This window comes from Ananas comosus, linkage group 4 (genome assembly GCF_001540865.1).
Source record: "Ananas comosus cultivar F153 linkage group 4, ASM154086v1, whole genome shotgun sequence".
Classification (NCBI taxonomy): Eukaryota; Viridiplantae; Streptophyta; class Magnoliopsida; order Poales; family Bromeliaceae; genus Ananas; species Ananas comosus.
The window spans coordinates 3,902,307-3,917,302 of record NC_033624.1 but is presented as its reverse complement, the minus strand read 5'-3'; the positions used below and the strand labels follow the sequence as shown (position 1 = coordinate 3,917,302).

Below are 14,996 nucleotides of genomic sequence, written 5' to 3'. Positions count from 1 at the left end.
CAATTTAAAAATCCCATTATCAAAAATGGTTCAGTAGCACAGAAGTCTCCATCCTTCTAATAGCACACTAGTTTACTCCTTACATATAATCAATCATTTGATTAAGATGGTCCAGGTTCCCAAAGATTTATATATGACAAGATGTACAAATATTACCCCAACTATAGTACTTATTGAATTAGGTATCTTAATTGGTCCTCGAGCCACAAGACAGAAAGGAAAAATTATGTCCAATAAAAATGAAAATAAAAAACGAGGAAATTAAAAGTTAAAGCATATATAAAGATGCACTCATATTTATCGATCATTTTTAGGTAACCAGGCATTTGGTTCGACGTAAAATGAATCGAAAAATTATTTTTGATATAAAAAATATTTTTTTATTTGTTTGGCTCGAAGTAAAAATATTTTTACAAATTGAGAAAAAAAATAAAAGTTTTCATTTTTAGTTGGTTTTAGACGAAAAACGAAAACTCAAACTAGGTAAAATTTTTTTCATTTATTTTTTTTTTCTATCGAATCAAATAAATTTGGATTTTTTTCTTTCAGCAAAACAAACGTTGATGGAAAAAAAAAATTTTTTTTCTTACAAACCAAATGCTACAAAGCATAAAAAAACTTTTTCACCGAAAATTTTTTCCACGAAAAATTATTTTTTACGATTTTTCGTTTAACCAAACAGACTCTGATCTTGTGCTATGTAATAATACGTGCATGCAACTGTATAAAGGGAGTATTATTATTTTCCTTTTTTTTTTCTGTATGAGTGAAAAAAATTTTTCTTTCAAAAGCTTTGCTCTTCTCATTTATTAATAGAAAAAACTAATGAAGCTTTGTTGTATGTTGTAATGTTCGAAAGTGAGAAAAAATTTAATATCTTAAAAAGAGTTGGTTCTTTTGCGCATGTACCCTTGCAAAATTAGCTATTTCTGTAAGTACCTCAAAAAATTGAAGTTCGAAATTACATACCTGTGCTTTAATATTTCATGTTTTTATGTTGATATACCCCACAAAATTAGTTTAATTTTTACGTATATCTTGCTATTAAATGCTAAATAAATATATATATAATTAATATATAACCTGTTCAAAATAGTTTCTTACTGTATATAGTGCTGGTATTTTTGATAGAGAGGTTGATATGAGTTGAGCTAGAATACTTCTAAAAGCATCAAGAGGATGGTGTTTGTGAATTTTTAACCCTTGGATAGAGAAATGTAGGGTTGGGATGATGGTGATAGATGGTGGTAGGTGGTGATAGATGGAATAGTGTTTGATCCAAGGGCTATTAGTAATCAAGGAGTAGATACAAGGGCTAAAAACCTAATAGCACCAAAGGGGTGATACTTGTAAAAGTATTCTAAATCAATTCAGGTTGATATAGTTGATTCTCGAATTAGCTTTATCTTATATGGCTCCTATAAAGATATCAAATAGCAAATATATTTTTATAGAACTTAAGTTATCTGATTTATCCTTCCAAAAATTTTTTTGCCTACAAATATATTTTCTGTTAACAAAATTTTGATAAACATGAGTTAGAAAAGCCATCTACAGTTAGTTAAGTGATAAAATGACCTTTTTATCCATTACATATAATTTGTAATTTAATATTGAGTCTCGTCATTATTTTTACTCTTTTCTCTTTATCCATGGCGGCCGCGAGATCCACGGCGGCGGTGACATCAAAGGCAAGGCCTTCGGTCGCAACAAAAATGAGGTACGGCTCACGTGTTATACTGTAGGACACGCTGAGAGAGAGAGAGAGAGAGAGGGAGGGAGAAAGAAAGATAGTTTTTTTACATGAATAAATTTTGTAAGGATAAAATAGTCATTTTATGTTTTTATCGTTAAAAAAATTACCGGTGAATCAAACGGCAGTAATAAATATGAATGAATCAGAATTTTTTGAGGGATATATTTGTAAACTAGAGAATTTTTAAAGGGTTAAATCTGATAACTTAAGTTTCGTAGAAATATATTTGTTATTTGATATATCTGTATCAAATTAATCCTATCTTCAAACAAGAGGATGTTTACTGTACAATTTTTAAATGACAAAAACATTAATTGAATTACATCACTCGTATGCATGAAGGAGATCCAAAAGAAATATTATAGAACTGTTTGCATGCATAAACATTTCAGTTCTTTTGTTGATTTTTTTTTATTTCAGATCTTTCAGATTTTCGATAACTGTTGTTACTTCGTTTGTAATCCTATTTGGTATTTAATCACATATCATATTAAGATCTAGTTTGGAAATAGGGCGGCTAAAAATACCGCTTTTATACACAAAAAATTTAAGAAAATTGAAAAAAATCTAAAACCACTTCTATTATTATTATTTTTTTATATTATAAGGAGCCCATTTTTAGGCATTGCAAATATTTGGGCCATGACGTGGCGAACCACGTCCAATCACAAGTTTCCTCTCACACACGCACACGCAAGAGAGAGAGAGAGTTACATTACTATTCCGGTTCATTGATGACGTGGTCGACTCGGTCCATCCAACTAGATCGTCAAACAGTGACTCCCACCTCATAGACCAGGCTCATAATATTATGCTACAACATTCCTCATCTCCACCATCTCTCTCTCTCTCTCTCTCTCTCTCTCTCTCGCTCGCTCTCGCGCGCACGCGCTCGCACACACGATCGCCGAGATGCTCCCCGCGGTGGCGCGCGGCGCCGCGAAGCGCCTCCTCGGGATCCGCGCCCTCCTACGCCCGTCTCCTCCGGTTAGGGTTTCTCCCCTCTTCGATCCGATCCCCAAAACCCTACTTTTTCGTGATTCGTATCCTGATGTAGCTTGTTCTCTTCTAGATCGCCGCCGCCTCCGCTTCCAGATCCTTCTCCACCGCCCTAAACTACGTGAGCTCTCCGATTTGCTTCGATTTTTTGCAGAATTTTGACGTTTTATTTCGATTTTGCCCTGTTTTGGGGTCCAAGATTGGGTTTTTATGCGGGGTTTGTTGTCTTCTCAGCACATTGATTCCCCGGACAATAACCCTGACGTGCCATGGGAGTTTAGTGAGGCCAACAAGGAAAAGGTATGATCTTTAGTCCCCCTTTTTATTCTTTCCTTAAAAAATTTTAAAAAAAAATCTTGTGATCCTTGTTTGATTGTGATGTTCTCTGATTCATATTTAGTAGATTTAGGAAACAGAAATATTGTGTGGTCAATTATTTATTTGAATCATAGAAGAACTTATTTTTCGACTTCATCTCACTCTATTTGTTTTTGCTCAAGTGGACAGAAATATTGTGTGGTCTTAACTTATAATGACGCAAAGAATGTAGAGAAATCGAAAGAGAGTAAGATTTTAGGTCAGAAAAATAGGACGCGTCCATAAACTTCAAAGAAAATGTCTATAGAGCTCTCTACTTTACTTCATGTTTGAACTTATTGTAACAAGCAGAACTTTTTTGTATTTTAATTACTGATTATGTCTATGCCCTAATATGAGTCCGACATGTGGACCAATTTGAAATGTTTACATTCATGAGCCTTGTCAATCATTGAATATAGAATCCTTTTCCCTGATACCTTCTGATTATAACTAGGCAAGTACTAATTTTTAAACAATGGGAATTGTTCGATGACAAAGCAATTTTCCCAAAAGGTATTAAATACCTAGAGTTCAGCAGTGCAATTTTAGTGATTTGATTACATTCTTGGACTTTTGGACAAGGGATGTTTGATGGAATTTCTTAAATTAATTCAATATTTGTAGTAGCTGGCGTTGATGAGAGAGTGAACTCTGGTAATTTGTAAATGTTGTTAGCTTTTCAGATCCCCCGCCCTCTGCCAACACCTTCATTTTTTTTTTCCTTTTATTTATTTAGTTTTGCCCGTCTATTTGCAGCGTTGTGACTTTGTCTCTTTATTTACCTCCAATAAAATCAGAAATTTCTCGATTCTTATGTAGGTTTGGACCTGTGTTTGCACTATATTCCACTTACCACACTGCATTATTTTCAGTAAAATTCTTAGAGCCAAACTTATCTCTGAAATTCGAAGGTAAAATCAACCTATTCTTAATAGCGTATCGATCTCATAAGTGATTGCATCAAGTGGAAAAGATGAGAACGGTCATTCGCTATCTTTTGTAGCATGGAAATATTAAGTAAGTTATATCCACATCTGATCATATAGTGGTGTCATTTCCGGTTTACATAGTAAAGTTACCCTCTAGATGAACACTGATCAGGGGACTTTGAGGCGATATTTTATTAACGGAACAAAATATTATATACAATAATGATTTGGCGCTGAAAACTAAGTCATTTCGGACATGTCCATAAAATCTTGCTCTTTGGCAATTGTGCCTTTGTATAACACCGAGTTCATCATTCCTCACAATCACCTGCTCATGTGGACCATTAAATATACCTCTATCTGTTTGTATCGGAGATTAATTGTTGCCAGCACTCATGATTTCAGGTCAAGGAAATATTGTCTCACTATCCTTCCAACTATAAGCAATCTGCTGTTATCCCACTATTGGATCTTGCACAGCAACAACATGGTGGATGGCTTCCAGTTGCTGCAATGAATGCGGTATGTAGACGATAAGTGGTTAGTTGTGTACTGAATTTTATACTTCAACGTGTAGCTTCTTTGATTAATGTGTTTTTGAGTTAGCATTTCTTTCTAGGTACTTTTATGCCTGATTATCTAGGTTAGTTGTATTCATGTTTTGAATCTTATTTTACTCTTGTAGATCAAATCCAAGAATCCTTATGCGGTCGAAGTATATGTTCATTTTGCATTAGGTGTAATTTATATTGTACTTTAGCCTACCTAATTTGGTATATTTAGTCCATATAGGTGCAATTTTAGGATATTTGTGAGTTAGTTCTGTCAGAATCGTATTTCCTTCTTTCTGGGGATTTGGAATGAATTTTTGTCCTCATTTCTAGGACAGCTAATATTTGATTATGAGTCCCATATGCGCCATCCTTTTATTTTCTTTGCAAGAACATAATGCTTTGGAAGTCTTCTGTACAATTTTTCTAGCTCCATTTTCTTGTCAATGTATAGAGGTTTTGACACAATTACAGTTTATAACACATTTACCACTATCTGTGCTACCCTAATTGCAGTACTGAATTTGAATTCTGGCATAAAACCTGAAATCTGGAATGGGCTATTTAGTGGCCTCAGACTGTAGCAATCTTTGAAGTTCCTGTGTTTCCCAAGTGACCTACCAGTACCACTTGAGTTGAATGAGCTTAATGAATTGCCCTAGATGTTTGTAATGTCCCAAGCAATCTACCAGTGCCACTAAGTTGAGTTGAACGAGCTTCATAAATTGCCCTAGATTTTTATGCTAAGTTTCAAACACTAGTAAGCAAGTCTTCTGAGGTGTGATGACATTTTGTTACTGCTCTTTCTTTCTCCATCCTTCTCTTTAGAATAGTGTCCTTCTAATTTTTGAAGTATTATTCCTAATTACTTTGTCGGATTTCAGGTAGCTAAGGTCATTGAAGTTGCTCCTATTCGTGTATACGAAGTTGCTACATTTTACACTATGTTCAACCGTACAAAGGTGGTTATCTTATTGACTTCACCTTGCTATCGTATAAATACAATACATACAAATACATGCATCGCGTTTTGTTAATCTGTTTATGGTGTGCAGGTTGGTAAGTATCACCTTCTGGTTTGTGGGACGACACCTTGTATGATTCGTGGATCACGCGAAATCGAAGAAGCGTTGCTTAAACACCTTGGAGTAAAGCGCAATGGTTGACTTATACATGCACTTGATTATTTTTTTCAAACAGCTTAATAAGCTTCTCTGGAGATTAATAAAACTTATTGCTTATCTTTGCAGAAGTAACAAAGGATGGCTTGTTTTCTGTTGGGGAAATGGAGTGCATGGTAAGCATTCTCTTAGCCAGCTCTCTATAACCCAACTAGCACACTAGTATAACTTGAGATAAGCTTTTAATCACTAGGCCCAAATATTTAATCCTAAGTTACAATAGATCCAATTCCAATGTGCTGTGTCCTTATGTAACCAAGGATTATCCCTACATTATCCATTGTGAGATTATTTGGGTGTTACAAGCTCTCCTGGGAGTTTGTTTCTGTTACTAATGTGAGGATACTGAATTGAAGTTCATTTACTATTATAATGGATATAAAGAATGCTTGTAGGTTGTATGACAGTCATGACATAACTTTCACATCTTGCGTACAAGAGGAAATATTTGTTGAATGATCTTTACTTTACCAACGTATCGTTGAAATGTATGGGAAATATGGTATTAATATTTTTTTACTCTAATGGTTCTTACAGGGTTGCTGTGTAAATGCTCCAATGATTACTGTTGCTGACTACTCTAAAGGTTCGGAAGGGTACACATATAATTACTACGTGAGTTTTCTTCGACGCTGTTTTGTTGTGGTCTGTTTCAAGTCATGTATTATATTTTATTATAGCAACATTTGATTTCCCAAGCAACTGCCGAGTAAGATAGTCTGATATGTGCTTGTTTTAGTGTAGAGTAGCTGATCTTTTCAGACATCTTAGAAATGAATGTAGATGTTTTGATTTTTTTTGAGTTTTCAGACATCTTTTCAGACATCTTTTCAGAAATGAATGTAGATCTTTTCTGACATCTTTTCTAATGTGGAGAGCTTGTTCTATATTATATACTGTGGGAAATAGTTTTGCAGTTTTGCAAATCAACATTATGATAACCAGAGTATTGTCATGGTATGTTGACGAAAATCAGGCATAATTGGTTGTTGAAAGATTCTTCAGGTAACATTACCAGGTTTGTGAAAATTAAAATGGAATATTACCTTGGTTTTGGAGAAAGGATATGTCTTGTTTGGGTAGGGAAAAGAAAAATGTTGGCCTTAGAGAGCTTAAGGTGTCGATAATACTTAATATGGCCCAAATAGTTAAGTAGATAAGTTTTATTCAGTAAACTGGGGTTTCGACGCTTCACTTTGTTCGTCCTTTTATTTGATTAATTTGCTATTTTCTTTTCCAGGAGGATGTCACTCCTAAGCGAGTTGTCGAGATTGTCGAGATGTTGAGAAGGGGAGAAACTCCACCTGTAAGTTGCTTTTTAATGACAACAATTATTTGGTCATCTACCACACTTAGTAATAATTTTGATCCTCTTCGTAATAATTTTGATTCTTTTTTTCAGGTCGGCACACAAAATCCGGATCGGATCAGGAGCGGACCTGCCGGAGGGAACACAACTCTGCTCCGGGAGCCAAAACCTCCGCCATGCAGGGATCTTGATGCCTGCTGATTTTCAGATGAACTAAGCAATCAATAATAACTATAATTAAAAAAAAAAAAAACAACTCTCTTCACAATCAATAATCAGTGACTTACTTGGTATGAAACATTGGAAGGCCCTTTGTTGTTTACACTTCACTGTATCCTCTGCATTGTTTTGAGCAGCATAAGTTATTCCATTCATTTTCGGAATTGATCTGTTTACCCAACCATCAGTCTTATTTAAAGATGATGATTTTGTTATCTTGGACGAACATCAGTATCTCTTCAACATTGCCTGTCCTTTTATCTTTTTAAGTATTATTATTCAGTTGATGATCAATGTGTGGGAGCTACACAATTTTGTGTTTTTTTTTTTAAAATGGTAGTATGTTATCCACTTTATTTATTTATTTATTTTAGAAATGAACTTAGCTGAAAATACTATGTAATTAGACGTCGAACTCGGAATCTTGGGTACCAACTATCAAATTCATTATTACTTACACTGGAGACAGTTAGTGCGAGTACCTATTTGTTAAGAGAAGTGTAGGTGAAAGTGCAAAGATAACGCAGGTGAAAAAAGTCTCTAGTACTTTAAATACCATCAGATTGAAGTCCATGATTGATTCTAATCGAAGTTAATGGCTCAAATAGCTGTTAGCTGTCTAATATTAAAAGAAGCTCTAAATCACCTGATGGTATAACCCTTAAATTGAAAACCAAGAAACGATTGAAGGGTGCAAATTAAAAATTGTAGTAGGGGCATCTTTTTTCAAAATGTCCTGTAGCTGAAGGCCTGAGTAGATTTTTAGAAAAAACTGTACTTTTGTTCATAGCATGTGTGAAGATAATCTTGGATGAGATTAAGCATTCTAAGAAAATCGAATCTTCAACTGCAAGATAGATTTAAGTTAACATGTACAACCGACTGATGAAACCAGATGATTCCTTTAGAGGCAACAACAAGAAACTCAACTTTGGTACAAAAAATGGCACAAGCCAAGTCTTGGTAAAAGTGGGAATAATGCACTAACTACATTTCAGAAGCTCGAATCGCAGTTTTGTCGAGTCAAAACGCCATAAGATTATGGAATGATAAGAAAAATAAGGAACATTAAATACTCTCTTAATGATACAAACAATGAAACACGGAGATGGCTTTGGAAAAACAGCAGCTTAGGTTCCTCCTCTAGATGCTTTCTTTGGTGCCTGATGAAGCTTCGAGTTCCTTTTTCTCGTCTTCGCTCTTGATTGTTTTGGGGGTTTCAGATGGAGCAGGTTGACTTGCATCTTCGGAATCTTTTTTTATCTCGGTTTCAAATTCTTTAGCTGCCTGAGTGTAAATTTAAGAAGATTTAGAACAACAGGAGGCTGAAAAACATAAAAATATTATGTAATAGTGCAAGATGGGTGGATGGTTCCTGAATCTTTCACTTAAACAGATTTGTCCCAGAACAAAAACTTATCTTATCCAATCTCACCTAGTATTTATATTTGTCAATTAGCTCACATCCTAGATGATATGATGTAAACGATTTTGGGCAAAAATATATGTAGAAATGATCTTGCAAGGACTGAGGCAAGTTCAGGGCTAATTTGTTTGGGTGAAAGAATAAAGACCAAATTGCACTATGTATAAAGTGCAAGGCTTCAATTTTTGAACAGTACATTTAGTTTTAGAACAGGGATGTGAGCCCATTAAAATGGCTAGTTGGGAATATGCCAGATCCAGTAATTTCATGACCGATCGTACAAAACAAAATATATCTATTGAGACCTGAAAAACTAGAGTAGTTAAACACAAAAAAATCTTGAAAGTTAGGAATCCCCAAGAGCAAATATATACATAGTACATATTACATAACCACCAGATAAAGAGGGTGTTCAGGTCCAAAACATTGTGTTCTTAAAAAGATAACTACGGCCGGGGAAAAAAAAAAAAAATCAAACTATATCCTTAAAGTACCCAATAATCAGTTTCTCTCGAACCGGTCTTAAAGTACCCAATAATCAGTTTCTCTCGAACCGGTTGAAACTTGTTTCCTATAATTGTAAGTTTGCAACTGTAGGTATTGAAAGTTTTTTTCACAACCAAGTCCATCCTTAAAAGTAACCCTGCAAGAAAGAATGATAATGCTGATAGCTTGTGTTTCTAGGCCTATGAATCAAATAGGTTTGTGCATCTCCAGTTTGTGCATCCTTTGTTTCCAAGCAGCACTTGTAGCATAACTCCTTTTGGTGTCACTAGGTAAATAAAATAGGTGCTTTGTATATCAGATTTACCTAGCTCTAAGTATGTTTGATTAGTTCTGAGCATAGGTGCTGTCGGCACTTAGAGAAATAAAAAAAAAAAACCCTCTGTAGGTTTGATTCAACAACATAACTATGGTGTACCATGTTAGTAACTTTAGCTGTCATCATAACAAATTTCAACGCTATTGATTTCATATACAAACAATCTGTTTGCTTTTTCAATTGAACTACAAGTTCTCATTCATTTGAATTCCACAGCTCATTTTTGCTTTCTATGTTTAGGCTGTTTATCAAGGAAACAGTATGAAGCTTCGGATCCCTTTCCCAAGGCCAGCACAAGACAGAAAGTAAGCCATAGAAATATCTGCATTATGCTTTCATAAATGTTGTTTTTAGTAAGTTCTCTTCCGTTCTTTTCTTGTTGCTCAAAACTGGGGATGGAAGTAGGTTCCGTATCTCAACATTGCGGTTGCCTTGTTTCTTATGCAGGGATGTCAAGACTCTTATTGTCGAAATGCTTCAATCTGCGAGAGCTTCGATTTCAACTACGGAATAAAAACTTTGTTTCACTTAAACAGATTTGTCCCAGAACTAAAACTTATCTTATCCAATCTCACCTAGTATTTATATTTGTAAACAAGCTCACATCCCAGATGATATGATGTAAATGATTTTGGGCAAAAATACATGTAGAAATGATATTGCAAAGGCTGAGGCAAGTTCAGGGCTAATTTGTTTGGGTGAAAGAGTAAAGACCAAATTGCACTTTGTATAAAGTGCAAGGCTTCAATTTTTGAACAGTACATCTAGTTTTAGCACAGGGATGTGAGCCCATTAATGACTAGTTGGGAATATGCCAGATCCAGTAATTTCATGACCGATCGTACAAAGCAAAATATATCTATGCAGACCCGAAAAACTAAGAGTATTTAAACACAAAAAAATCTTAGAAGTTAGAAATCCCCAAGAGCAAATATATACATAGTACATATTACATAACGACCAGATAAAGAGAGGGTGTTCAGGTCCAAAACATTGTGTTCTTAAATAGATAACTATGGCCCAAAAAAAAAAAAAAAATCAAACTATCAGTTTCTCTCCAACTGGTTGAAACTTGTTTCCTACAATTATTGCTGATACCACCTAAACGATTGAGCTCTAGGTCGTCCAAGCGCATCTAGAACAGTACAGATCCAAGCCCCTTAAGATTTGAAGCAAAGAAAAAGCAAAAACTTTTGATGTAAAGGCCAACTGCAAGGCAAATGGTTGCTTAATTCTTCCCTCTGTGAAACATGCTAGTGATTGCAAGAACATAAACTCACACCATATTGTCAACATTCATCATGGCTCTCCTCAAGTACCACTAGAACAACATCCAAGTTTGATATTCGATTTACTAACGATTCTAACCATCTTCATCTTATAAAGCCTTACATTTATAGCCATTCAACTTTTACTATAAGAGAACGACAAAAGCATCAACAAACCTTTGAGTTTAACCGTTCAGGGTTGGTTCAATAATGTTTGGAAAAATCAGCTCAATCATAGTCCTCATTTCAAAATGGTAATTTCCTTTATACCCATCTCCTAGAACAGGATTCGCACCAAGGAAGAAGAATAAAAAAGCTCCTGAACACTTGCGCTGTGCTTCAAAAGCAGCTATTTTACACGAGAAGCAGAAGACAAGCATATAGGAAACTACGCGATCAACTTAGCTCGTGGTGCTCGCTTTCGGAAGCATCATTCTGCGAACAATTCGCGAAACTATTCACTTACAAGGTTTTTCTGATTTTGTCAGCGTAACTGTTTATTTACTAGAGTTGGCATTATCTGATCACGGCCACCGAACGCCGGTCCCTTGATTCTCATGTGGTCATGTCCCAAACCGCACCGAACCGCCGCCTCCCCCGGCAGCGGCGCTGCCGGCGGCGGTGGCGGTTGCCGCCGGCGCCGCTTTTGGATCCGCATGTTTTCAAGTCTCCTTCTGCATGTAGTCGTCCATCACTTCTTTTTCCTTTTTTTTTATTTTTTTTTTTTGGGATCTCTTTTGCGGTTACATCATTGAAGGTTCTGGAAGAAACTTACTCGGGGGTGGGGTTTCGAATTGATTGGTGTGTTGTGTGTGGTTTGTCGCAAAAGAAAGTGGGAATCGATCGTTTGCTTTGTTTCTGTTTCCATGGTGCCTTGCCTTGTGGAGGGTTACATGCTTGGGATTCGGTCGCTATAGGCTCGTAACGGTGACCACCACCACCACCGCGCACAAAAGGTCTCATTTTTTTTTTCTTTTTTTTCTTTTTTTTGACATGGTGATTGACTGTGTAATTTATTAGTTCGCTCGAACAGGCGAAGTAATTTGTTACGCATGTTGCTTTAGAGTTCGAGCGAAGTAATTTGTTACGCATGTTGCTTTAGAGTTCGGAAGCATCATTCTGCGAATTGTTCGTTCGCAGAATGATGCTTCCAAACAGCTCTATTCAGCTCCAGCCGAGCTGAACATGCCTTAATTCCTTGTTTTGTCCTTTGTGGCACCCTACTCTTCTCTAAATTCAGCTAAACAAGAATCAATTCCACACAAACCCTAACAATCTTCTCGAGAAAACGCAAACTACGCGATCAACTCGAAACCCTAGACGATGGATTGAGGGAGGGGGCCGAACCTGTTGGAAGCTCTTCACGGTCTTGCCGATGCTGCGTCCGATCTCGGGGAGCTTCTTGGGGCCAAACACGAGCGCGGCCACCCCGGCGATGACGACGAGCTCGGGGACGCCGAGCCCGAAGAGGCACCGCGACCCCAAGGCTCCCCCTCCGCCTCCGCGTCCACCGGAGCGGCGCCGCCGCGCAACGGGACGGAGGATACCGCCGCCGCCGGAGAAGAGAAGGGAGGCGCGCGAGGCGAGGGAGGCGGAGGAGGTAACGGAGTAGTAACAGGAAGAGGAGGGGGACGAGGGTTTCGTGCGGAGGAGTGGCGGAGGCGCCATTAGAGCCGTGGAGGAGCACGCTATCGCCATTTTCGCTCTCTCTCTCTCTCTCTCTCTCTCTCTCTCTGGTATGCGTTTGTGTTTGTGTTTTACTTTGGAGATATTTTTGTAACGTGGAATTAGTTGCCTAGCGGATATAAAGTGGGCCGGATTGGGCCGGGCGGGGTTGGGCCGGTTCTAAATCAGATCGTTTACTTCTTAATCGATAATTAACACTGTTAAATATTATTAAAATTATTTTAATTATGTACAAACTAATCGGTAAGTGAAAATCTAGGGGTTTTTTTGCAAATAGCCCCCTGATAAAAAATTTTTTTAAAAGTGGGCCTGTGAGAAATTTATTTGCAAAAATAGCTATGTCCCTGCCACGCAAGCGTCACGTCAGCTCCACGCGGGCGGGGCAAGAGTTTAAGTTGAACAAGGTGAACCATTTACCGTGTTCAAATACGGTGAATGGTTCACCGTGTCGAATACAAATATCCCCACTTAGCCAAAAAAGGCTAAGTCGAGTTTGTTGTTTGGACACGGTGAATGGTTCATCGTGTCCAATACAACTAACTCTACTTAATCATTTTTTGGCTAAGTGGGGATATTTGTATTGGACACGGTGAATCATTCACCGTGTTTGAACACGGTGAATGGTTCACCGTATTCAACTTAAACACCTGGCCCCAGCCCCGCACGCATGGCGCTTGCGTGGCAGGGATAGGGCCATTTTTGTAAATAAATTTTTAATATGGCCAATTTTAAAATAAAATTTTGTTAGAGAGCTATTTGCAAAAAAACCCCAAAAATCCATCTTATCTTATCCTCAATGAATATTCCACGTAGGACTTGCACATAAACAACAGGACTAATTCATGTAAATAATAATCTCATAATATTATTTTTAGATAGAGTTTATTTTTAACTTGTTTATTTTTTAAAAAATAAATTTAATTAAAAATATAAATTTACTAGATTATAATTTTGGGATCTCGAATATTAACTTCTTTTTTTTTCTTTACTATCTGTGCTAGTCTATGTTAGATGGTAAAAAAAGGATTTTTTTTTTTACATTTAACTCTCTCGAAAAAAAATTTCTACAAATAGTTCCATAAAATTTATATTTACAAGATTAGTTCTATTCCCGTCATTAAGCGTCATGCGAGCGCTACGCGTGCGTGAAAAGTGGTGTAGTTTAAGTTGAACACGATGAATCATTCATCATGTGTGGACACGACGAATGGTTCACCGTATTTCATTTATTCTCCTACCATAGTAACTAGTGTAGTTATCCGCACGATACAGCGGACAAATATTATCAAAGCAATTTTTTTATTATTGTTGATCATCGATGATAGTTTGAAATTGTACATATATCAAAAACAAAATACAGTGAGGAGATGAAGAAAGAAAAAAAAAAAGAGAAAAAAAGAGAGGCGTAAAATAAAGGAAAACAAATACAATTTAAATAAAATTATTAGCAAGATTAATAATTCAATTAATTTAAATAAAAATAATTTAAATAAAATTAGCTCAAGGTGCTATAAAATTTTAATATATAAACTTTAATATGATTTAAATTGTATTTGTTGAATTAGATTTTAATTGTCTAATAGTAAATTTTTTAAAATTATTCAGTGTATATATAAAATTGTAAATTGGGGTAAGCAATTATTTATAACATACATGCAAATCCTTTAAAAAAACATCTAATTCTAGAAACAAATTCTATAAAAAAATATATTTTCTATCAGCTTATTGTTTAACAATTTTACATACATCTAAATAACTATAAAAGAAATTGAAAAAAGCTAATAGATAGGGTAGTTAAAAAGAAAAACATTAAAGAAAAAGTAAAATACAAAAAAATTCCCGATTACTTGATTATCACCGTATATATATACTATCAATAGTAAGTTGATTATATATCCATACACTCTCTTCCACTTCTGTTGCCGCTTCCGCAGCCGCCGCATCCAAGATCTTCATCTTCTACCACCACTGCCATCCCCACCAAATACACGACGGGATCTGCGGATTCTATGAACTTGACGCGATACAACAGTGATGAAAGCGAGCGACTTTTTACGGGAGAGGGAGAGGATGAAAGAGATTTAGCAAGAGTTGAAAAACGAAGAGATTAATGGAGACATGGGGGATGAAAAAATTAATTATTAATTAAATATAATAATAAAGAGAGAGAAGTGGGAAACGTTAAAGAAGAGAAGAAGTGTTAGAACTTTTGGAAAAAAAATTAATTTTGAATTAATTACAATAATAATAAAAAGAGAGAAGGTGATGTTATTGAAAGTTAAAGAGTTAGACGTTAAAGAAGATGAGAAAGAAATAATTAAAATATAAAATAAAATAATTAAAAAAATAAAAAAAGAAGAAGTGTTAGAACTTTTGGAAAAAAAATTAATTTTGAATTAATTACAATAATAATAAAAAGAGAGAAGGTGATGTTATTGAAAGTTAAAGAGTTAGACGTTAAAGAAGATGAGAAAGAAATAATTAAAATA

The 14,996-nt window shown here is 35.7% G+C and overlaps 2 protein-coding genes and 1 long non-coding RNA gene across 3 annotated transcripts; 2 read left to right on the top strand and 1 right to left on the bottom strand.

Moving 5' to 3' along the window:
- On the top strand, window positions 2,585–7,573 carry LOC109709714 (NADH dehydrogenase [ubiquinone] flavoprotein 2, mitochondrial). Its single transcript, XM_020232043.1, has 10 exons — window positions 2,585–2,743; window positions 2,829–2,876; window positions 2,990–3,055; window positions 4,450–4,566; window positions 5,480–5,557; window positions 5,651–5,756; window positions 5,846–5,892; window positions 6,314–6,391; window positions 7,017–7,082; window positions 7,179–7,573. The coding sequence occupies exons 1-10, from the start codon at window positions 2,669–2,671 to the stop codon at window positions 7,284–7,286; spliced, it is 789 nt and encodes a 262-aa protein (XP_020087632.1). The 5' UTR covers window positions 2,585–2,668; the 3' UTR covers window positions 7,287–7,573.
- Window positions 8,188–12,593, bottom strand: LOC109709715 (sec-independent protein translocase protein TATA, chloroplastic). Its single transcript, XM_020232045.1, has 2 exons — window positions 12,169–12,593; window positions 8,188–8,591 (listed from the first exon to the last, which is right to left on the bottom strand). Exons 1-2 carry the CDS (start codon window positions 12,517–12,519, stop codon window positions 8,448–8,450), a joined length of 495 nt encoding a protein of 164 aa, XP_020087634.1. The 5' UTR covers window positions 12,520–12,593; the 3' UTR covers window positions 8,188–8,447.
- LOC109709716 lies at window positions 9,545–10,592 on the top strand. Its single transcript, XR_002216204.1, has 2 exons — window positions 9,545–9,858; window positions 10,001–10,592. It is a non-coding gene; the product is annotated as an uncharacterized LOC109709716 (long non-coding RNA).

Excerpts from the sequence above, each read along its gene's own strand:
- LOC109709714 (XM_020232043.1), top strand. The coding sequence starts at position 2,669 with ATGCTCCCCGCGGTGGCGCGCGGCGCCGCGAAGCGCCTCCTCGGGATC. Across the intron at positions 2,877-2,989 it reads TCTCCACCGCCCTAAACTAC|CACATTGATTCCCCGGACAA; the intron begins GTGAGCTCTCCG and ends TTGTCTTCTCAG. Across the intron at positions 5,757-5,845 it reads CCTTGGAGTAAAGCGCAATG|AAGTAACAAAGGATGGCTTG; the intron begins GTTGACTTATAC and ends TTATCTTTGCAG.
- LOC109709715 (XM_020232045.1), bottom strand. The coding sequence starts at position 12,519 with ATGGCGATAGCGTGCTCCTCCACGGCTCTAATGGCGCCTCCGCCACTC. Across the intron at positions 8,592-12,168 it reads CCGTGAAGAGCTTCCAACAG|GCAGCTAAAGAATTTGAAAC; the intron begins GTTCGGCCCCCT and ends ATTTACACTCAG.